The following is a 23,838-nucleotide window of genomic DNA, read 5'->3' on the forward strand; positions in this document are numbered from 1 at the left end:
GCAAATCTGCCTCCCCCCAACTCACCCCCCCACCACCGCCTCTGCATCAAGCCAAGTTTGCCCTTTATTAGATTATTCTCATCAGCATCAAGTTAAAAGAAAGAAAAAAAAAGACAAAAATGCAAACAGCAAAATAAATTTCACCCCACTTCTTGCTCCCCTTTGCAGAAAAACTTTTTTATACTCATTGTCTTCTATTTGTCTCCTCCCATTCACTCAAACCCACCTCAATCAAGCATTTTCTCCCACCTCTTCAATGAAAATGGTCATCAATGACCTCCACCTAGAGCCAACTGTTAATTGTCAGTTCTGTTGTATTTGACTTAGCAGCAGCCTTTACTGAGCAGATCACCCTCTCAGTTGACAAAGCTGTTCACTCCCTTCTCACCTACCTTCCAGGACCACACAATCTCGGTTTTCTTCTTATCTTGCAGGCCTTTTCCCAGTGTCTTTGATGGTTCTTCCTCTTCTGACACCGTAATGTTGGTGGGTGTCAGTATTTGAGCTTCTCTTTCTCTTCATTTACTACTTGGTAATCACATCCAATCTCATGTAGTTGACTCACAAATATGTATCTCCAGCCCAGATCTCTCTCCTGAACTCAAACCCATAAAGCTGACTGGACTGCCTAAACGAAATCTCCACTTAGATATCTAACATCATCTCAAGTTCAACCTGTCCAAACCTGAATGCATGATTGTCCCTACAGCCAAAACCTGCTTCACTTACAGCCTTTCCCATCTCAGTTGATGGCAACTTTATCCTTCCAGTTGCTCAACCAAAAGTATGAGTATTCCTTTGTTGCTGTCTTTTTCCTCATGCCTCATGAAATCTGTCAGCAGAGGCTATTGGCTCTATTATTAAAATATCTCTAAAACCTGAATATTTTTCACCACCTCCATTCCCTGATTCAATCCATCATCATTTCTAACGTTCCTAAGTATCCATTCAATAGCTTCTTAAGTGTCCATTCAGTATCATCGTAAGTATATACTCTTTTCTTGTTCCCTCCCCCAACTCCATCTGAAACACACAGCTGACTTTCTAAAACGTAAGTCAGATCTTGATACTCTTCTTCTCAAAACCTTCCCATATTCCCTTTGCTCTTTTGGCTGTTCATCTTTCACATAACTTATAAAGTATCTTTATATATTAAAGATTTTAATCTTTTGTGCCTGATAGGGTGCCAATATTTTCCTCATTCAGTTTTTATCAATACATCATTCACTGCTGGCACATTTATAAAAGTAGTCTCTCTAGTTGATGCTTGCATATAAGTTTTATTTAGTTGAGGTACATATGTATATGCTGCTTCCCCCAAATATTCCAAGCCTTCTCAAAGTCAAGGCCATATTCTTGTTTCGATTATTATACACCTCCCAAGGAGTTTAGTAGAGCCCACCATTTAACATTATATGATTATGCAATAATATTTTTCAAGTAAAACATAGATTATATACAATGTATTCTAGGTAATCATACGCTAGAAGCAGAATTTATGAACCTCATATTCTTCTAAAATAGTTTTCTGACTGCTGCTATAATATGCATTCTTGCCACTCTCACCTTCATGGTTTTCACTTTCAATTCAACTCAACTGAACAAGCATTTATTTAGAAGTTACTATGTGCCAGGAGTGTGCTATGTGCTAAGGATACGAATATAGCTAATAAATAATTCTGTCTTCAATGAATTTATTTATTTAATCGCCCTTCTGCCTGTTCTTACCCCACTCATTCTTTAAAGTCTATAGTGAATTTTACTTCTCCCATCAAGACTTCCTAAGATAGTTTACCCTTAGTGCTTCCCTCTGCAGAAATCTTAGTATGTTGATGTCTATTCATCTTATTCTCTACGTAATCTTACAGTGCTCTTCTAATATAGCAGTGTATTCCAATTTTGAAATTGAGCTTTCTTAAGTACCTTCAACAAGACCATAAGTTCCCTGAGTAGAAGGGTTCTTACTAATTCAGAATGCCTAATAAGACTTATAATTATATTTCTATCAATGAAGTGGATATAATTCTTTCACTGTTATTTTTCAGAAATTTCATAACCAGATCACAGGCAGTTGATTAGGGGAGTTACAGTAAGAAAACATCATTAACCACTAACTAAAATTACAGCAAACGTATCAGAAATGTAAAATATGCACATTTCTTAGTGACACAGGATTGCACAAAGGTAGAGCAGAAATTGAGTTTAGGCTAAAAGGAAAGTAGGAAGATGGTCTGGGAAGCCTAGGTCTTTCTGGAAAGGAGTCATTGCAGAGTACTCAGGCAGACTCCTCCATATTTAGGAGCTGCTGATATAGGAACACCACAGTCTCAGTCAGCTTTCACAGGGGGACAAAGTGTGATCTGGAAGGAAGGACCATGATCAGCCAACTTGCTTTAAAAGGACAGAGTCAGATTTACTTCCCTGGTAGCCAGTTAATCAGCCTGATTACATGCCTCCTTCCTGTCCTGTGCATTCTAAAATCTCTTTTAACAAGTTCAGGATTGGAAGGGAAGAGGGAAGCTGCATTTTACAATTAGAGACTTAAAATGACATGCATGGCTGAGCCCTCTGTCTTGGGGCTCGCCCCTATGAAGCTTGTTACTGCAAAGGAGAGGCTAAACATGCTTAAAATTGTGCCTAAGAGTCTCCCCTGAGTGCCTCTTTGTTGCTCAGATGCGGCCTTCTCTCTCTAATTAAGCCACCTTGGCAGGTGAACTCACTGCCCTCCCCTCTACGTGGGACCTGACTCCCTGGATGCAAACCTCCCTGGCAACGCAGGATATGACTCCCGGGGATGAATCTGGACCTGGCATTATGGGATTGAGAACATCTTCTTGACCAAAAGGGGGGTGCGAAATGAAATGAAATAAAGCTTCAGTGGCTGAGAGATTCCAAATAGAGTCGAGAGGTCACTCTGGTGGACATTCTTACGCACTATATTGATAACACTTCTTAGGTTTTAACATATTGGAATAGCTAGAAGTAAATACTTGAAACTACCAAACTCCAACCCAGTAGCCTTGACTCTTGAAGACAATTGTATAACAATGTAGATTACAGGGGGTGACAGTGTGATTGTGAAAACCTTGTGGATCGTACTCCCTTTATCCAGTGTATGGATGGATGAGTAGAAAAATAGGGACAAAAACTAAATAAAAAATAGGGTGGGATGGGGGGATGATTTGGGTGTTCTTTTTTACATTTACTTTTTATTCTTATTCTGATTCTTTCTGGTGTAAGGAAAATGTTCAAAAATAGACTGGGGTGATGAATGTCCAACTATATGATGGTACTGTGAACAGCTGATTGTAAACCATGGATGACTGTATGGTATGTGAATATATCTCAATAAAACTGAATTTAAAAAAATGACATGCATGGCTGAGTTAACACTGTACTGTTACTGAGTTTAAAGTGTAATTAATTAACCAATCAACAAGTGTAAATGATATATTATTAATTTTTTCCTCAGCTTTATTGCAAACTATTAAGAAACAAAGGGAGGAAGGGAGAAAGAATAGGAGACTGGAAGGGGCTCTCAGGAGACCAAAAGCTTATGGGGAGGAAAACATGAGTGTCCCACAGAAGTGTCAGAAAGAAGCTACGGTCAGGAAAGACTCAGAAGTTACCTAGGGTTAACCGTATTCACCTACAATTGTGCTGAGACAAGTAGATTATAATTGAAGAGTTTGGATCAAGAAGCAATCAAAGCAAAGCACTCTACCTGGAAGGATTTGAGGTTTTCCTTGTTATTGCTCATTTCTTAAATCTAGTAGTTTCTTACAGAGGTGCTTTGTTCACAGGCAATTCTTTAACAAATATAAGAAATATAATATTTGTCGGATTAATTTTCTTCCATTTCAAATTAGAAGTCTTTTAGCTTTAATTTACCTATAAAGGTATTCCTTCAATAGTTTTCCTTTCTTTTTAAATGTATATTCTTTGGGAAATTTTTGAGGTCAATACAATAGAAAAAAGGTATGTTTTCCTACAAAAGGTCTCCCAGAAATACCATATACAGTCCCTTCATAAGGTAGAGCAATGATCTGGCCTAGGGAGGCATTTTTGTGTTTATTCTTTAAAAGAATTTCAATATTGAAGTTAAATTAGAGAAGATAACCCATTCCAAAACTTAACTTTTAATCATTTACTGTATTTGCCACTTTATACATACTCTTGCACATTAACATCTAAGAGAAAGTTTAAAAACTTTTAGAAAACATAGTCTTTGTTTGCCATGGGACAAAATGACACTGGACTGCAGGTAACATAATTCCAGAGTTACATTTTCATTGTAATCAATTATTAGAACTGATCTTTGAGTAATCACTCAAGAGGAACTTCGTATCTTAAAACAAAAATTCATAGTTACTAAAAAATTTGAAAACTATTTCTTACCTGAGCAGTAAAGAGACCACTAAGAGGAGTATTTTCAAAATGTTTTAACCTTCTAAAAATCTTAAAACCCATTATTTCAGAGAAATTCTTTTAGAAACAATCCTCTCCATTAAAAAAATAGTCAATCTACACACCCCAAAGTAATTTGGGCACAGAAAAAATATATATGCAGGGCCCCCTGAGGAGCCGGGGGAAAATGCGGAGGTGTTGGGCTTCCTCACCTGGACTGTTGCTGATGTTCTCACAAACACTGAGGACTGGCTATTTGGTGTGCCAAACCCTCTCTCTCACGACTTGCCCTTATGAAGCTTGTTACTGCAAAGGAGAGGCTAAACATGCTTATAATTGTGCCTAAGTGTCTCCCCCTGAGTACTTCTTTGTTGCTCAGATGTGGCCCTCTCTCTCTAGCTAACCCAACTTAGCAGGTGAACTCACTGCCCTCCCCGCTATGTGGGATCTGACTCCCAGGGGGTGTAAATCTCCCTGGCAATGCAGGATATGACTCCTGGGGATGAATCTGGACCCAACATCGTGGGATTGAGAACACCTTCTTGACCAAAAGGGGGATGCGAAATGAAACAAAAGTTTCAGTGGCTAAGAGATTCCAAATGGAGTCGAGAGGTCTCTCTGGTGGGCATTCTTATGCACTATATAGATAACCCATTATAAGTTTTAGTGCATTGGAATAGCTAGAATACCTGAAACTATCAAACTGCAACCCAGTAGGCTTGACTCTTGAAGACAATTGTACAGCAATGTAGATTACAAGAGGTGACAGTGTGATTGTGAAAGCCTTGTCGATCACACTCCCTTTATTCAGTGTATGGATGGATGAGTAGAAAAATGGGGACAAAAACTAAATGAAAAATATGGTGGGGGGAGTGATTTGGGTGTTCTTTTTTTACTTTTATTTTTTATTCTTATTTTACTTTTCTGGTATAAGGAAAATGTTCAAAAAATAGATTGGGATGATGAATGCACAGTGAATGGTACTGTGAACAGTTGATTGTACACCACGGATGATTGTATGATATGTGACAATATCTCAATAAATCTGAATTTTAAAAAAATAGTCAATCTAAACATTTACTGATTGACTGTATTCCACTCACATAGCAACTGTGAAACAATAAACCAGAAGTAAGGCAATCCTCAACAAAAATTAAAATGTAGCTGTAAAAATCTGCATGACTCAAGTCATTTTATCATCACCTGTATATGTCTTCTAACTGAAGATCAACATCTTGAAGTTTCTTTTGATATTTCTCTATAAAGTTCCAGAACTCATTAAGGATTGAAGATTTTAAATCAGGGTAAGGGCATTCCAAAGTTTCTAATTCCATGGGCAGTTTACTAAGAGGATTACTTTTTTCTTCCAAAAAATGACCTTGTATCTGAAAAAAAAATTTTGTTATTATTTTATTTAATATAAATGACAATTTAATAAATCAATTACTGTCAGCACCACACTTACTTTCATACTCCAGTCTGAAAGATCATTTTCTATTTTCTGTTGCTCTAGGTTGAGTCTTTCAAAAACAGCTTTCAGTTGTTTCTTCACAAAGTCAACCTATAAGACATTTTGAACAACCTTTATAGAATGCAAATTATTGCATTTCAACCAATTTGAGAGAAATATAAATATAAAATAAATATTTTTAAAAGCACATGAATTATTCTTAAAAGCCAATAAAGGGTGAAATACTAAGTAAGAGAAAGTCCAGTTGAGGACCTGTGGAAGAGAGTTCAAGAGATGCCACAGCCAGACAGTGCCCATTAAACTGAAGAGCCTCAACAGGGCTTCCAGAAGCCTAACCCAAAAACAGGCTTGGCAACTACCGCAAATACATAGCAATTCTGCACCCAATTTAGATTTTGTTTGTTATAAGGCAGAGAGCTTACCAGAGTGTCTCAGATGCAATCAACCCTTCCTTCTCTTGCATCCTTGCTTCGAATTCCCAGGTATATTGATGGGCTTTGATTATTTGGTTGTTGTTTATTTTTTAGTAGAGAAGTTATAGTTTTACAGAAAAATCATTCAAAAAAAAATACAGAGTTCCATAAACCACCCCTCCACAGTTTTTCTTATTGTTAATACTTTGCGTTAGTGTGGTACCTTTGTTACAATTGATAAAACAATACTACTATAATTATAGTATTAATTATAGTCCATAGTTTACATTAGGATTTACTGTTTATTTTGCATAGTCCAATGGGATTAAATTTTTTTTTCTAGTAACATATATACACCTAAAATTTCTCCTTTTAACCACATTCAAATATGTAATTCAGTGGTGGTAATTACATTTACAAAGTTGTACTACCATCACACCCATCAATTACCAAAACTTTTCCATCACCCCAAACAGAAACTATGTACCAATTAACTCCCCATTTCCTATCCACATCCTGACCTCTGGTAATCTGTATTCCAGTTTCTGACTCTAAGAATTTGCATATTCTAATTATTTCATATCAGTGAGACTATACAATATTTTTCCTTTTGTATCTTGCTTACTTCACTCAACATCATGTCTTAAAGGTTAATCCATGTTGTCACATGTACAACAACTTCATTCCATTTATGGCTGAATAGTATTCCATAGTATGCATATACAGATTTTGTTTATCCATTCATTAATTGATGAACACTTGGATTGTTTCCACCTTTTGAGTGGCTTTCACCTTTTGGCAAATGTGAATGCTGCTGCTATGAACATCAGTATACAAATAACTGTTTTAATCCCTGCTTTCAATTCTTTCAGATATATACCTAGAAGTTGAATTACTGGGTTATATGGTAATTCTATACTTAACTTTCTAAGGAACTGCCAAACTACCTTCCACAGCACCTGTGCTATTTTACATCCTCACCAAAAAAGAATAAGTGTTCCTATTTCTCCACATCTTTTCCAACTCTGGTTTTCTTCTGTTTTGTTTTGTTTTGTTTTGTTTTTTAAATAGCTGCCATTCTAGTGGGTATGAAATGATATCCAGTGTGGTTTTTACTAGCATTTTCCTAATGGCCAATGTTGTTGAGCATCTTTTCATGTGCTTTTTGGCCATTTGTAAATCTTCATTAGAGAAACATCTATTGGAGTCTTTTTTCTGTTTTCATATTGGGTTGTGTTTCTGTTGCTGAGTGTAGGATTTCTTTAAATATTCTGGATATTAAACCTTTATCAGATATATGGTTTCCCAATATTTTCTTCCAGTCTCTAGGTTGAGTTATTACTTTCATGATGAAGTCCTTTGATGAGTAAACATTTTAAATTTTGGTAAAGTCCTAATTACCAATTTTTTTCTTTTGTGGCTCATGCTTTTTGTGTAAAGACTAGGAAACCATCGCCTAACACAAGTTCCCAAAATGCTTCCCTGTGTTTTCTTCTAGGAGTTTATATTTGGGACTTTGATCCATTTTGCCTGTATTTTAGTGTATGGTGTGAGGTAAGGGTCCACCTTCATTCTTTTGCATATGAATATCCAGCTTTCCCAGCACCATTTGTAGGAGGGACTATTATTTCCCCATTGAGTGGACTTGGCACCCTTGTCAAAAATAAATTGGCCATAAATGTAAGGGTTTATTTCTGAACTCTCATTTCAATTCCATTGGTCTACATGTCTGTCCTTGTGCCAATACCTTTTTGGTTTGTAATAACTTTTTTTTTAAATTAAGTTCAGTTTTATTGAGATATGTTCATATACCATACAATCATCCATGGTGTACAATCAACTGTTTACAGTACCATCATATAGTTATGCATTCATCACCCCAATCTATTTTTGAAAATCTTCCTTACACCAGAAAGAATAATAATAAAAAACAGAAGTAGAAAGAACACCCAAATCATCCCCCTCATTCCACCCTATTTTTCATTTAGTTTTTGTCCCCATTTTTCTACTCATCCATCCATTAACTGGATAAAGGGAGTGTGATCCACAAGGTTTTCACAATCACTCTGTCACCCATTGTAAGCTACACTGTTATACAATCATCTTCAAGAGTCAAGGCTACTGGGTTGGAGTGTGGTCATTTCAGGTGTTTACTTCTAGCTATTCCAATACATTAAAACCTAAAAAGGTTTATCTATATAGTGCATAAGAATGTCCACCAGAAAGACCTCTCGACTCCATTTGAAATCTCTTAGCGACTGAAATTTTATTTTGTTTCATTTTGCATCCCCATTTATGGTCAAGAAGATGTTCTCAGTCCCAGGATGCTGGGTCGAGATTCATCCCCAGGAGTCATATCCTGCATTGCCAGGGAGATTTACACCCCTGGGAGTCAGGTCCCTTGTGGGGGGTGGGTAGTGAGTTCACGTGATGAGTTGGCTTAACTAGAGAGAGAGAGAGGGCCACATCTGAGCAACAAAGAGGTTCTTAGGGGGAGACCCTTAGGCACAATTATAAGCAGGTTTAGTCTCTCCTTGCAGTACAAGCTAAGGGCAAGCCCGAGATAGCGGGCTTGGCATACCAAACCTTCAGTCCTCAGTGTTTTTTGAGAACATCAGCAACAATCCAGGTGAGGAAGTCCAACATTTCTGCATTTTCCCCCCAGCTCCTCAGGGGGGCCCTGCATATATATTTTTATTTTTTGCCCAAATTACTTTGGGATGTGTTGCTATTTCACTCTAACCTATACAAACCTACCATATTTCACTTCCTATTCAAAGTTCTGTGTAATTGTGGTGTCTGAACAAACTGACTGTAGAAGTTATATTGTTTAGAAAATATAGAGAAACTAAGATGGCGGCTAGGTGAGACAGGGCAAAAAAACACCTCTGTGAAAAACACTAGATAAAAACTAGAAAGTGACCCAGAATACCGGTTACAGTGATGCGCCAGCTGGACGAGGTCTGCTAGTACCACAGGGGCCGTATACTTGGTGAAACCGGGAGTCTGCATTCTGAAATGAGTGAGTAAGCTGGCTGGAAGACCCGAAACCACGCAGCGGTGTGGGGAAACCAGGGGTTGGCGTTTGGAGACTGACTGGTTAAACCCCGCGGCTAGCAGCTGGCTCCCCGGAGGGCTGGATAAACTCCTGCCTGGGGCCATGCCCACAGCCCAGAGCCCCCCCAGTTGTCCCAGAGCTGGGAAGGAGGAACTGTGCGAGGAGGGGGGGGGTTGAAACACCCCATTCGGCCATCTTTGCATCAGGCTAAGAGCGCCCCTGCACGGCCCGGCAGCCCGGGGCTTCCCTTGAGGGACGGCACACACTGGTGATGTAGCACAGCATTCCCTCAGCAGAGGTCCTGGAGGATCGCGGCTGGAGGGGGGCCCCGCTCAGAGAACCCAGGGATGCTACGCCAAGTCTGGTGGTTTGTGGCACAGAGAGAGAGAGGGTCTGGGGCTGAACTGAAATGAAGGCTTAGACTCTTGCGGTGGCCTTGAATCTCTGGGAACCTGGGGGATTTGAATATTAAAGCTGCCCTTCCTCCCTGACCACCAGGACACATGCCCCACATTCAGGGCAGACGGCTCCGGCAACACACCCAAACTGAGTTCTCCAACTGAACCCCACAAGAATCATTTCCCCACACACTATGTGGACAAGGTTGAGAACTGACTTGAGAGGTATAGGTGACTCACAGACGCCATCTGCTGGTTAGTTAGAGAAAGGGTACGCCACCAAACTGTGTTTCTGAAAAATTAGATTGGTATCTTTTTTTTACAACTTGAAAGAACCCTATCAAGCAAAACAAATGCCAAGAGGCCAAAAAGAACAGAAAATCTTAATGCATATGATAAAACCAGATGATATGGAGAATCCAATTCCAAACACCCAGATCAAAATATCAGAAGAGACACAGTACTTGGCACAATTAATCAAAGAACTACAATCGAGGAACAAAAACATGGCAAAAGATTTAAAGGACATCAAGAAGACCATGGCCCAGGATATAAGTGACATAAAGAAGGCCCTAGAAGAGCATAAAGAAGATATTGCAAGAGTAAATAAAAAAATAGAAGATCTTATGGAAATAAAAGAAACTGTTGGCCAAATTAAAAAGACTCTGGATATTCACAGTACAAGATTAGAGGAAGTTGAACAACATCTCAGTGTCCTAGAAGTCCACAGAACAGAAAATGAAAGAACAAAAGAAAGAATGGAGAAAAAAATCAAAAAAATCAAAATGGATCTCAGGGATACGATAGATAAAATAAAACGTCCAAACTTAAGACTCAATGGTGTCCCAGAAGGGGAAGAGAAGGGTAAAGGCCTAGAAAGGTATTCAAAGAAATTGCTGGGGAAAACTTCCCCAACCTTCTACACAATATAAATACACAAAGCGTAAATGCCCAGCAAACTCCGAATAGAATAAATCCAAATAAACCCACTCCGAGACATATTCTAATCAGACTCTCAAATACTGAAGAGAAGGAGGAAGTTCTGAAAGCAGAAAGAGAAAAGCAATTCACCACATACAAAGGAAACAGCATAAGACTAAGTAGTGACTACTCAGTGGCCACCATGGAGGCGAGAAGGCAGTGGCATGACATATTTAAAATTCTGAGAGAGAAAAATTTCCAACCAAGAGTACTTTATCCAGCAAAACTCTCCTTCAAATATGACAAAGGGAGAGCTTAAATTTTTCACAGACAAACAAATGCTGAGAGCGTATGCCAATAAAAGACCTGCCCTACTTCAGATACTAAAGAGAGCCCTACCAACAGAGAAACAAAGAAAGGTGAAAGAGATATAGAGAATTTTAACAGAGATATATAGAACCTTACATCCCAAATCACCAGGACACTCATTTTTCTCTAGTGATCATGGATCTTTCTCCAGAATGGACCATAAGCTGGGACATAAAACAAGCCTCAATAAATTAAAAAAAAATTTTTTGAATATACTCAAAGCACATTCTCCAACCACAATGGAATACAAATAGAAGTCAATAATTTTTTAATTATAACTCCACTATTTACTTCCTACATGATATAAAATACACAAACTCTAATGACAAATCAGTGGTTTTGAACTCAATGTAAAATATGTAATTTTAGACAACTATATAAAGGTGGGTGAATGGAGGAGTATAGGAACATAGTTTATATGTCCTATTGAAGTGAAGGTGGTATCAAAGAAAAACAAGACTGTTATGGATTTAAGAGGTTAATTTTAAGCCCCACAGTAAACACAAAGAAATTATCAGAGAATATGACCATAGAGATGAAAAGTAGAGTATGGGTTAAGGGAAATGGGGGAAGGGGCAATGGGGAGTTAAGAAATGAGTGTAGGGTTGCTGTTTGAGGTGAAGAGAAATTTCTAGTAATGGATGGTGGGAAAGAGCATTACAACATTCTAAAGGTGATTAATCCCACTAATGGAATGCTAGGGAGGGGGTGGAATGGGAAGATTTAGGTTGTATATATGTTTCCACAATTGAAAAAAAAAAAAAAAGTCTAAATAGATGACAATTGAATGCAAAGGATGAACCTAGATGGGATTGGAGGATGGAGGACAGGAGGCTCAAAGGAACACAGTTGAGACATAAGGAAAAGGAAATATAGAATGTAAGCTTTGTATCATTGTTGAATCTCTTGTACTTCTTAGCTGTGCTTAATGGGATTGCATAAAAGAATGTTCTTGTTCATGGGAAGTGTATATGTGAATTATAGTGCTTGTTCAAGGATGTGTGCAGCTAGCTCTCATATGTTCAGAAGACAGAGCAATAGATGATGGATGATAGACAGGGAGGGAAAGAAACAGCAATATGACAGCATGTTAAAGTTGGTGGATTGGGCTATTGGGGGAGGGGGGTCAGGGTATGATGGAGTTCTGTTTATGGGGTTAGTATTGTTTTTGCAACTGTTCCTATAACTTTGAATTTATTTCAAAATAAAAAAAGAAAAAAGAAAATATAGATCCTAGACCAAATAAACATCTCTTCCCTTGGTCTCACATGGAAGTTGAAGTTTTAAAACAGTCAGTTTCGACATTTACCCTTTGGCCCTATTTGCCTAGTGTTAATCAGATCTGCTTCATTCATATCTCTAATTGAAGTCTGGGCTCTGTTTCAGCTTTTTTTTTTTTTTTTTTTTTAACAGTTGCTGTATGAACTAATACCGACATTCACATCTGCCAAGCTCTAGCTCTGAGTTTCAGATGTCACATAGATACCAGGTTATACACAAAGGGAGCAGCATCTCAGAGGTTGGAGATAGCCATTACAATTCAGGAATAGACTTCACTGCTGTAAGAGTTTACAATCTAGGGACCATTACAATAATCATTCCCCTGATAGGCTGTGAGTTTACACATTGTAGTTAGTCCATATTGGTGAGGCATTATAGTGTTTGCCTTTGTTTCTGGCATACTTCACTCAAAATGCTGTCTACAGGATCCATTTACCTTGTTGTGTGTCTCACAGCTTCACTCCTTCTCACAGTTGCTCAATATCACATTGCATGCATACACCACAGTTCACCATTCTGTTCTTCAGTCAGTGTACCCTTAGGCCACCTCCTCCCATTGCAAATCGTGAATACTGCCTCCATAAACACCAGTATGCAAATGTCCGTTCATGTCTCTGCTCTCAGATCTTCCAAGTACATACCATGTAATGAGGTTGCAGGACCTTATGGCCCCCACATACTTAGCTTCTTTTGGAACCACTACACTGATCTCCAGAAAGGCTACATCATTCTGCCTCCTCATCAACAGTAAATAGGTATATCCCTCTCTCCATGTTTTCTCCAGCACTTTATTCCTGTTTATATTTTTTCCTACAATTTTACAGAGCTATATTCATATGCCATACCATTATCCACAATGTACAATCAATTGTTCACAGTATCATCATATAGTTGTACATTTATCACCACACTCAGCATTTGAACATATTGATTACTATGAAAAAGTTTTGGGTTTTTTTTAGCAAATAGTGAAAAAGATAATGAAAAGAAAAATAAAATGTCATACAATTCAATATAATAGTAAGGACAGACACCACCACTACCAAGAATCCCATATACCTCCCTTATATACCCCTCTCATACACATTTAGCTTTGGTATATTGCCTTTGTTACATTTAATGGAAGCCTATTACAATGATACTATTGACCATAGATTCCATTTTGCTTTGATTATGGTTTTTTCCCCAATACCATCCCTTTTTCAACATTCTGCATGGTTGACATTCATTTGTTCTCCCACATGCAAAAGCATTTTTATATTTGTACATTTAGTTATAGTCTTTGGTCACTCTAGTTTTTGCTAAGTTATACAGTCCCAGTCTTTATCATCTACTTAACCTCTGGTGTCATATTCCCCTATCCCATCTCTTTCAGCTTTACTTACAGACATCTTTGTTCAGTATACTTACAATATTGTGCTACCATCACACAGTATTATGCTATCTATTTCTGGATCAATACAATCAATCCTGCTGAACATTCTGTAGTACTTCAGCTTCAAATGCCCAATCTATACCCTCTTTCTATCTCCTGATAGCCTGTGTTATCAGTTTTTCATATCTTATTTTTCCCTCTCTCTCCTTTTATCCTTCCTGATAATCTTCATTTCTACACTCTTCTCCAAACCTCTCTCTCCTGTCTTTTCCTATCAGCCTGTAGCACTCCCTTTAGTATTTGTTGTAGTGCTGGTATCTTATTGATAAACTCTCTCATTGTCTGTTTGTCTGAAAATATTTTAATCCCTCCCTCATTTTTGAAGGACACTTTTGCTGGATATAGAATTCTTGGTCAGCAGTTTTTCTCTTTCAGTATCTTAAATACATCATACCACTGTCTTCTCGCCTCCATGGTTTCTGCAGAGAAATCTGTACATAGTCTTATCGAGCTTCTGTTGTATGTGACGGATTGCTTTTCTCTTGCTGCTTTCAGAATTCTCTCTTTGTGTTTGACATTGGACAATCTGATCAGTAAGTGTCTTGGAGTAGGTCTATCAGAATCTATTCCGTTTAGAGTACACAGGAATTCTTGAATCTATAATCTGTCTTTCATAAGAGTTGGTAAATTTTCAGTGACTATTTCTTCTATTATTCTTTCTGCCCCTTTTCCCCTCTCTTCTCCTTCTGGGATACCCATAACACGTATATTTGTGCACTTCATGTTGTCACTCAGCTCCCTAAGACTCTGCTCATATTTTTCCATTCTTTTCACCATCTGTTCTTTTGTGTGTATGAATTCAAATGTCTTGTCTTCCAGTTCACTGATTCTTTCTTCTGCCTGTTCAAATCTACTGTTGTAGCCCTCCATTTTCTTTTTCATCTCTTCCATTCCCTTCATTCCCATAAAAGTTCTGCCATTTTTTTTCAAGTTTATGAATTCTTCTTGATGGTCATCCCATGTCTTCTTTATATCCTTCATCTCTGTGCCAGTTTGAATGTATTATGTCCCCCAAAATGCCATTATCTTTGATGCAATCTTGTGTGGGCAGATGTATTTAGTGTTGATTAGATTGGAATCCTTTGATTAGTGTTTCTTTGGAGATGTGACTCAATCAACTGTGAGTGAAACATTTTATTGAAAAATTTCCATGGAGGTGTTACCCCGCCCATTTGGGGTAGGTGTTGATTGGATCACTGGAGTACTTTAAAAAGAGCCACACAGGCCCAGATGCTTGCTACAGCCAAGAGGGACACTTTGAAGAATGCACAGGAGCTGAGAGAAGAGCTGCAGCTTACAGAGACATTTTGGAGATGACCTTTGAAAGCAGATTTTTGCCCTGGAGAAGCTAAGAGAGGACAAATGCCCCAAGAGCAACTAAGAGTGACATTTTTGAAGAACCACAGCCTCGAGAGGAACACGCTGGGAGAAAGCCATTTTGAAACCAGAATTCTGGAGCAGACAGCAGTCACGTGCCTTCACAGCTAACAGAGGTTTTCCGGATGCCATTGGCCATCCTTCAGTGAAGGTACCCCATTGTTGATGCTTCACCTTGGACACTTTATGGCCTTAAGACTGTAACTTTTTAACCAAATAAACCCCCTTTATAAAAGCCAACCCATTTCTGATGTTTGTCTTCAGGCCATTAGCAAACCAGAATAATCTCTTTTGCCACATCTTCCCTCAGCTCATTGAATTGATTTAGGAGATTTGTTTGAACATCTTTAATTAGTTCTTCCCTCAGTTCATTGAATTGATTTAGCATTAGTTGTCTCAAATTCTGTATCTCAGTTGAACTATTAGTTTGTTCCTTTGGCTGGTCCATATTTTTGAGTTTCCTGGTATGGCTCATTATCTTAAGTTGTCTAGGCATCTGATTTTCTTTGAATTTTTAGTTTTTTATTCTGGTAGTTCATTTCACTTTTACCTAGGGTTTTTTTTTCTGTTGGTTGTTGGCATTTGTTCTCTAACCTTGGTGTTCAGTTCACTTATTCTAGGACCTCTGAACTTAGGTTCTATTTAGTCGATCAGAATTTTTCACCTCTTGTTTTTCTGTTTCTTGCCCCTGCCTCTATGTAGCCTTTTGTGAGAGGGTTTTCCTCAGATATAGTCGACTCCAGTCAGGTTTTCCCCATCTAGAGAGGCCCAGGTCTCAGGAGGAGGATATGGAGTTTCCCTAAGCATAAGACCCTCCTGTGAGGCCTCTAGACTCTGTGCTTTTCCTCTCCTGTCCAGCAGGTGGCACTTGCCAGCCCACAGCTCCCCCACCAGTGTTCTCCCAGTGACCCTGACCCTGTTGGGGGTGTGGTTGACTGAAGCTGGTTTTTAAGTTCCAGCCCCTGGGGTCTGAGTTCCCAGAAGGAGGGCTGCCAATTGAGCTGGACCTCCCTCTACTCTCTCAATCCTAGGAACTCCAGCTGTCTCCCAGGGGCACTATTCTCTTCTCCCCTCTCCAATTTGAGGCAACTCCAGCTTAATTCCTTGGTCAGCCCAAGTTGCCAATTAAAGACTGGGTGGAGACTTTCTTCAGAAGTGAATCTGGAATTCAAAGAAGTTCTGGGTACTCTGTCTCCCCACCAAGACTAGCCTAGACATTCAACTTGGGCTGTCTGATAGAAAATAACCACATGTTACTTTAAATTTTTGAGGCACATGTTACTTTTAAATTAAAAAAAAAAAAAAAGGAAGAAAGAAAGAAAGAAAGAAAAGAAAAGCAAAAAAAAAAAAAAAAAAAAGAAGAAGAAGAAGTCCCTTTTTAAAGCATTTCCTCAGCCTGGAAGTTTTGTCAGTGTCAGAGCAGAGTATTTAAAGGTGGGCTTTGGGCTATTATCTTGATAATTACTCTCCAAAAGCTTTAAATCTTCCCTTGCTAGGGGTTATTGAAGTGTAAAAAGATAAGAAGTCAGTGAGAAAGGAGAAGGGACAAAATGTAGAATAAAAAAACACAAGTGTTTTTGGAGCCAGGGAATGGGTGCCTGCTTTTATGCACCCACCTTCCTGGAGCCCAGCCCTTCTCTACCACCCCCAGTTCCAAAAGTTAATTAATTAATTTGTTAATTAATTCTGCAGCTGAGGCTGGTTTGAGCCCCCCTTCTTGCTCCCAGCAGATTGTTGTGTTTTTTTTTTTTCTTTCAGGGGGCCAGCTGCAACAAAGTCCATGGGATCTGGGCAGGGAGGGGCATTAGACCCCTGGTCAGGGACCTTACAAAATTCGCTGCCATCTCAGCTTTTCCACCTGTTCCAAACTTGTGTACTATGTGTGACTGGTCACTGGAGACCCGAAAAACCCTGTTTCAACAGTTCCTAGGTAAAAACCACCTGCCCTAGAGGAAAGACTAAATTCCACAACTCACCACTCCACCATCTTGCCCAGCCCTTCCTGTAATAATTTTTAAAATCAAGAAACGTGAGCCCCTCTAATGTTTTTCTTCTTTTTCCAGATGGCTTTGGCTATTAAGGGCCCCTTATTATTCCTTATGAATTTGATGATTGGCTGTTCCATTTCTGCAAAGAAGGCTGTTGGAATTTTGCTGGGATTGCATTAAATCTATAAGTTGCTTTGGATAGAATTAACATCTTAATATTTAGTCATCCAATACATGAACATGGAATTCCCTTCCATTTATTTAGTTCTTCTTTGATTTCTTTTAGCAATGTTTTGTAGTTTTCTCGTACAAGTTTGTTACATCCTTGGTTAAATTTATTCCTAGGTATTTGATTCTTTTAGTTACTTTGACATTGTTTTTGATGTTTTCAATTATAATTTATGGAAACAATAGAATACCTGGCACAACTATGCTCATGGAGCCTACACTCTAGTCAGGGAAGGCAGTTAATTTACTAATATAAAAATACATAAGAAAGTACCAGGAGGAGGCAATTAATGTAAAAACAAGGTAATGTGATAAGAAGTGACTGTGGCTTCTCTTATGTGGGTGGTCAGGACAGGCCTGTACATTTAAGGAGAGTACATTTAAGCTGAGACCTAAATGACCTAAGTGTCAGTCATCAATGGGACAGAGGAAACAGCCAGTGCAAAAGCCTTGAGACAGGACTGAGCCTCGCATGCATCAGGAATAGAAAGAAGGCCAGCACCAGTGGTTCCTAACTCTTGTGGGAAAGGGGGTATGTGTGTCATGTAGGAGATGAGACTGAAGAAGCAGGTAGGGGGCCTGTTGTATAGGGAGTATTTGTGGGCCAGCAGGAACCCCTAAGGGATTTTAGCAGGGGGATGAATTGATCTGGTCTACATTTTTTAAAGAATGCACTGGGAAGTGGGTTAAGAATTGAAGTAGGGAGACAAGTTATGAGGCTACTGTAACATTCCAGGTAAGGGATATGGGTTCTTTGACAGAGTCAGGGATATATTTAACATACTGAGAAAGCAGAATTTGCTGTACCTTTTATTTTGATATATGAGACACACATGTTTCTTTCCTATAGCAAACCACTCTACTTATGACAAAATGAAATATTACTTTATCAAAAATAAAGATAACATACTGACCTCTTCCAGTACTTTCACTGCATTAAACTCAACGTGTGGGTCCAAATGCTGTAAAGTATGATTCTGTCTGTATTTCAGATCTGCTCTTAACTGCTGAACAGGACTTACCACATTTTTAAGATAGGTGCACCATTGTTCTGATAATTCTTGCTCTATGGTGAAACAAAATTGAATCAAGAAAACAAATCATTATTTTACGTTTCCCCAAGAGTAGGTAATCAGAGTATAGTTATATTTTGGAGTTCTTTTGGAAAGAAGCAAATAGCCGTTAATACTAAAAGAACATGAATTGAGTGGCCCACTTTCATTCTTCCAAATGAACCTCCCTCCTTTAAATACAGGATGAAAAATCTCACCAAAATTTGTAAGGTCAGAAAGATACTCATTTCCAATGTTTTCTTCATTGAGAAAGGATTGTATTTCAGATTCCATTTTACATCTGAAATAGATATTATCTCAATAAATTTTTATAACCATGAATAAATATATATCAGTCTTAAAAATAATTACTACAAATATTCAATCTTCTGTGTTTTGTTCATCCATTCATTTATTCAAACCATACGCTAAATGCCTAATATTAAAAATGCACAAAATAAGAAAATTGCAACAATTACATTTCAATACAACAATTATTTTCATTTTTACATTTTAGCTTCTAGACATTTTCTACACATGCATATGTATTTTATATGGTTTTAATTATGGCATACTTAACATTTCATACTGTGGTTTCTCTATTTAACACTACAATTTTTAGTTGTTTCTAAATATTTTCATAATTATCATTTTAATGGCTACATAGTATTCCATCTTGGGTATGTGACATCATCTTCTAAACCAGTTCACTTATGTGAGGTGGGGTTTTTGTTTGTGTTTATATGTATGGGGGGATGGGTGCTATTGTAGATTATACTGCCTGGTCTATTTTTCCAGCATGTAGTTTTTGCCAGGAGTATTTTTAAGATCACATTTGAAACTGTTACATGGAGGATGGGTAAATAATAGTGGAGTCAAACCAGAGATTATTTCAGAATGGATTTGTTTAACCAAAAATATAACACTTTAAAATCATCCGGCTCAACTCCCTTATATTCTCAGCTAAAAATATGTCTAAGATCTTACCAAGGAGAATTTATAAAAAACACACAAAATGCAGAGTGAATTTGGCTTATACTGATAACACACACACACACACACACACACACACACACACACAAACAGCTTAAATACCAGGAAAAAAAACATCTACTTTTCCCCCTCAAGATGAAATTTTTCCTATATAACTTGCTTACTTAATGCTATTTTGCTGCTATCTCTTTCTTGGCATTTAATACTTTTTCTCTTTTCTGACTTTTTTTCACTGTCAATTTTTACTTATAATTTTTCCTTTTTCTTCTTGGTGTATCTGATATTTTTACATCCATTATTTTCTCCTTTCTCTCTTCTTGGTTATAACTGATTTTTTCTATATATCTATATAGATCACGAATTCACAGACTTTAAGATAACCAGGTATATTGATTTCTCCCCCAAAGTTAAAACATCTCCAAATTGAGACAAAGGTCATATTTGTAAGCTTTCTTTTCCCTTTCTTCTGCTAATAGGTTGCTTATTATGAAATATGGATATTATGTTTAAGGAAAAAGACTAAACTAGAAAGGTACTGTGGAAATAGCAGAAAGATAAACCCACATAAATCTTTGTCAAAATTTATTCTTTTGAAGTAAGGTATCCCGTTTTCCTCTCTCAAGATCTTTGGTGACATCATAAAGTATACAAAGTTTCTCAAGATCCTGCAAGCCAGTGATACAGAATAATGTGTGGTCATTTGAGTAATATGCAAACTATTTCAATTCTTCTTAGCCTATTGACATGTTTTGACCTAATGAAATACCTTTCTTACAAGGTACTACAAAAGAGTCCATATATTTTATTGTGATGAAAATTAAGGAAAAGATAGAAGTTATACCAATCACCAATCCCACTTTTAAAGAAAAACTCTCCTTCATGAACCCATCCCCCTGCCACCATTGCCACTTATTTGAAAAAGGGAATATCCTTGATCTTCCCCATTTGGCAGGGTTTAAATGAATATTTTAGACATCATTTTCACCCCCTCTACATACTTCTTTCCATTGGAAAGGAGTGACTAACAAGATTGGTGAAATTGAGAAAATCAACATCCACTGTAGGAACAATTGCAATTGACATGAAGGCAACAGAGGCTCATCTCTCTCTGGTTTGATAACGCTCACACATCCACATTTTCTCTCTCAAACTGTTTGTCTTTGTGTATGTGTGTCTCTAAGTCCTCCCTCAGAACACTGTGTTTCTCCAGATAAGTGCAACCTCTCTAGCTTCTTACCCCCATTGGTAAGGTAGGTCCACCATTCTTCAGGAACTGTATGTAGGAGAGAAGTAATTTTAATTTGGGAAGGATGGAAGGTGGCTTTGCTCTGTTCTCTAATCCAACTTTACAATTAACAAAATTTATACTCTAGCATATACTCTATACTCTAGTTTATAGAGTACCCTGTTTCTATTTATCACAGGGAGAAAGGATGTGTCTAATATCCTCAAATCTCTGTCTCTCATATTCTCCAACACTAGGACTCATGGTTGAAAGCTCTTACTGGTCTTTGTTCTTCCCTCTTTCTCTGCCCCCAGCAGATATGACTTGTAGTAGACTCCCTGTTAATGGACCATGGCTCAGTTTTTTTTTTCAAGTTTATTGCCATAAAGTTGTTCATAATACCCTATTATTATCTTTTCCCTATTCTCTTTCTTGACTCATTCCAATCAGGCTTTATTCAAATACTTTACTGAAACTACTTTTTTGTCAAAGTCACCAACAAACTCCAGGTAGCCAAATCCTGACTCAGTCTTCACCTAACTCAAATTTATCACCAGCTTTTTTTTTATTAGAGAAGTTGTACATTTACAGAAAAATCATACTATGGCTCAGTTTTGAGGTTCCCATATTTACTGTCCCATGGAATGCAAGAGTGCTAGGCTTTTTGTATCAGAACAGATATAATGCTAATCACTGCTGCATTGGTGTCTTATTAGAGCTCAGCCTTTTCAAACTGTTCAATTCCCCAGCTCCTTTCCATCATTGGCAGGCCGCCTTTGGTTGGTGCTTTCCCTAAAATATTGTTATATTAGAAATGGGGCATATCCCTCACTGTAGTATTTTACCCTAAGACTCAGTCAAATGAAAGGGTGTCCAATTACTTTTGGCTCAACTGCTTTATGCAACTCAATGAGAGATTAAAGTGAAGAAAATAAAAACATTTTTATGGCTAATCCATATTTATCAGTACAAAATAATCTTTGATTCGAGGAACATTTTAAATCCAAATATGCTTACTATCTAATCTCTAAACTTATCAATATGAGTTTTGTTTCTCTTTCAAAGGAAAAAAATAATGGAAGGTGTAGAGAAATACACCTGCTTTACCTTTTTTATACGAACCTCCAAAGTTATAAAATGCTTTGATGACACTCAAACCATTCAAAATAACTAATAAATCTATTGAGAATTCTATTGGCAGAGTTTTTAGTTGACATCACTTTACTACTCCCAGTCTTACATTCTGTTCTTTTTAGGTTCAAATATTCCACTACATGGCAGCCAAATGTACCAGGAATATATCCAGTAAATGTAGCTTGACCCAATACCACCCTTCATTTTTAGTTGTCTAGCTTTACACTCAATGATATTAGAAAAACATAAGCATGATGAGTAGAGATATGGAAGACATAAAAAAAAAAAAACCTACATGGAACGTCTAGAGAAAATGGAGTGGGTTTAACAGCACATTAAACATTGCAAAAACAAAACAAAACAAAACATCAGTTAACTTTAAGACATAGCAAAGAATCCAAACTGAAGCACAGAGAAAAATTACTGAAATACAAGGAATAGAAATTCTGTGACCTATAAGACAATATCTAGAAGTTTAACATATGTGAGATTGGGATCCAGAAAAGGGGGGGGGGGAGGGAATGTCTGAAAATGTTCCCATTTGATGAGAACTAAAAACTGAGATATAAGTAGCCTAATGAAAACTTAGCAGAAGAAACATAAAGAAAGTAACGTTTTCTCCTCTTCTTCAGGAAGCACATCAGAAAAAATTACTGAAAATCATTATTAAGAAAAAAACTTAAAATTAGCCAAAGGGTGAAAACACATGATCAGAAGAACAAAGACAAGAATGACAGCAGCCTGCTTACTGGTAACCATGCAGGCCATAAGGTAATGGAACAACACCTTTAAATGTTGAAAGACGAAAACTGTCAATCTAAGATCTTTCAAAAATGAAGAAAAAATAAAAACTTTTTCAGATCACTAAAAGGTGAGAAAATTAATGACCAGCAAACCTCCACTATGTGAGACATTAAAGGACATTCTTCCAGCAAGAGGAAAATATGGAAATTTTAATCTAAACAAAGGAAAAAAGCACCAAGTATAAAGGATATATTCTTCATTTTCAATCTTTTAAAAGACAATTGATAACATAATAGCAACATATTGTGACATTTATAACATATATAGAATTAAAATGTATATGCCAGTTATCAATTTATTGCCTCTCAGCTCTAAAATCACCCTTCAGTACCTGCTCTGCAATAACGGATATAACCCTTTGTGTATTTCTCCTTTACAATGAACATGACGTTAGGTTTCATTAGTAGAAGGCACTGGAGGAACATTGGAGGAGCAAGGGGCCTTCTATTCCTGGGTTCAGTGTACTGTTTGCTTTTTCTTGTTCCTGTAGTTCAGTTTAACATTGGTGAGTATTGGTGGACATATGTGGTAGTATTCTGGCCCAGCTACCTACCAGCTCTGGCTTGGACCTAGTGACCACCTTGCTTGAGTTCTTCTGATGCATGCACTGCACAGTCTAGGCCTCACATCTGCAAGGGTGCTCTGAATTCTACGTGCCTACACACCAGTCACAACTCAACTGCTGCCGATAGGGTTATTTCCTAGGTCCTCCTGACATGGGCACTACATGCTTTAGGTCTCACACCATGGCAGTTCTCTGTCTCCTTTTGTATCTCCACCTGCGATCTCAACTTGCCTGCATCCCAGAGAACTGTATGAGCTTTAGCTCACCTGTGGCTCAAAGGGCTTTCTAGGAATAGACACCATGTGCTCCAGGCCTCATTTCTAAAACATTTTCCCAATTCTCTCAGAATGCCCACATACCAGCCTTGGCTTCCTTGCATCCTGGAGGGTCGTTTCCTGCTTGCTCGATGACTGTAACCAAGCTCTAGCAAGGAAATTTCTATGCCACCCAACAGGCTGCCACTATACCTTCTCCAAAGATGTCTGAATGCCAGCTTTGGGGATGGGAGCCCGTCTTCCAAGTCTGTTCTTTTTTGGGTACTCTTCCTTATCCCTCATATACCCTTTAGAATTTTCTTTACATCTCCTATCATAGTTTAATAATTACTTATATTAAAATTTCCTGTTTAAATTACTATGTACTTTCAGATTCTTGCTTGAACCCAGATAGATACAATATATAAAAATGATAGCATGAAGTACGGAAGGGAAGAAATGAAA

At 37.8% G+C, this 23,838-nt stretch overlaps 1 protein-coding gene across 2 annotated transcripts in view; it reads right to left on the reverse strand.

Annotated features, from left to right (window-relative positions):
• The window catches only part of CCDC148 (coiled-coil domain containing 148), a 312,951-nt gene that overhangs the window by 160,306 nt on the left and 128,807 nt on the right, over positions 1-23,838 (reverse strand). For both annotated transcript variants that reach the window (XM_037848948.1, XM_037848947.1), the window contains 4 exons: positions 18,617-18,699; positions 18,261-18,412; positions 5,873-5,968; positions 5,611-5,792 (listed from right to left, as the gene is read on the reverse strand). In XM_037848948.1, coding sequence (XP_037704876.1) covers positions 5,611-5,792; positions 5,873-5,968; positions 18,261-18,412; positions 18,617-18,699 — 513 coding nt within the window. The remainder of the gene's footprint in view (positions 1-5,610; positions 5,793-5,872; positions 5,969-18,260; positions 18,413-18,616; positions 18,700-23,838) is intronic.

The sequence above is a fragment of the Choloepus didactylus genome, chromosome 9 (assembly GCF_015220235.1).
Source record: "Choloepus didactylus isolate mChoDid1 chromosome 9, mChoDid1.pri, whole genome shotgun sequence".
Classification (NCBI taxonomy): domain Eukaryota; kingdom Metazoa; phylum Chordata; class Mammalia; order Pilosa; family Megalonychidae; genus Choloepus; species Choloepus didactylus.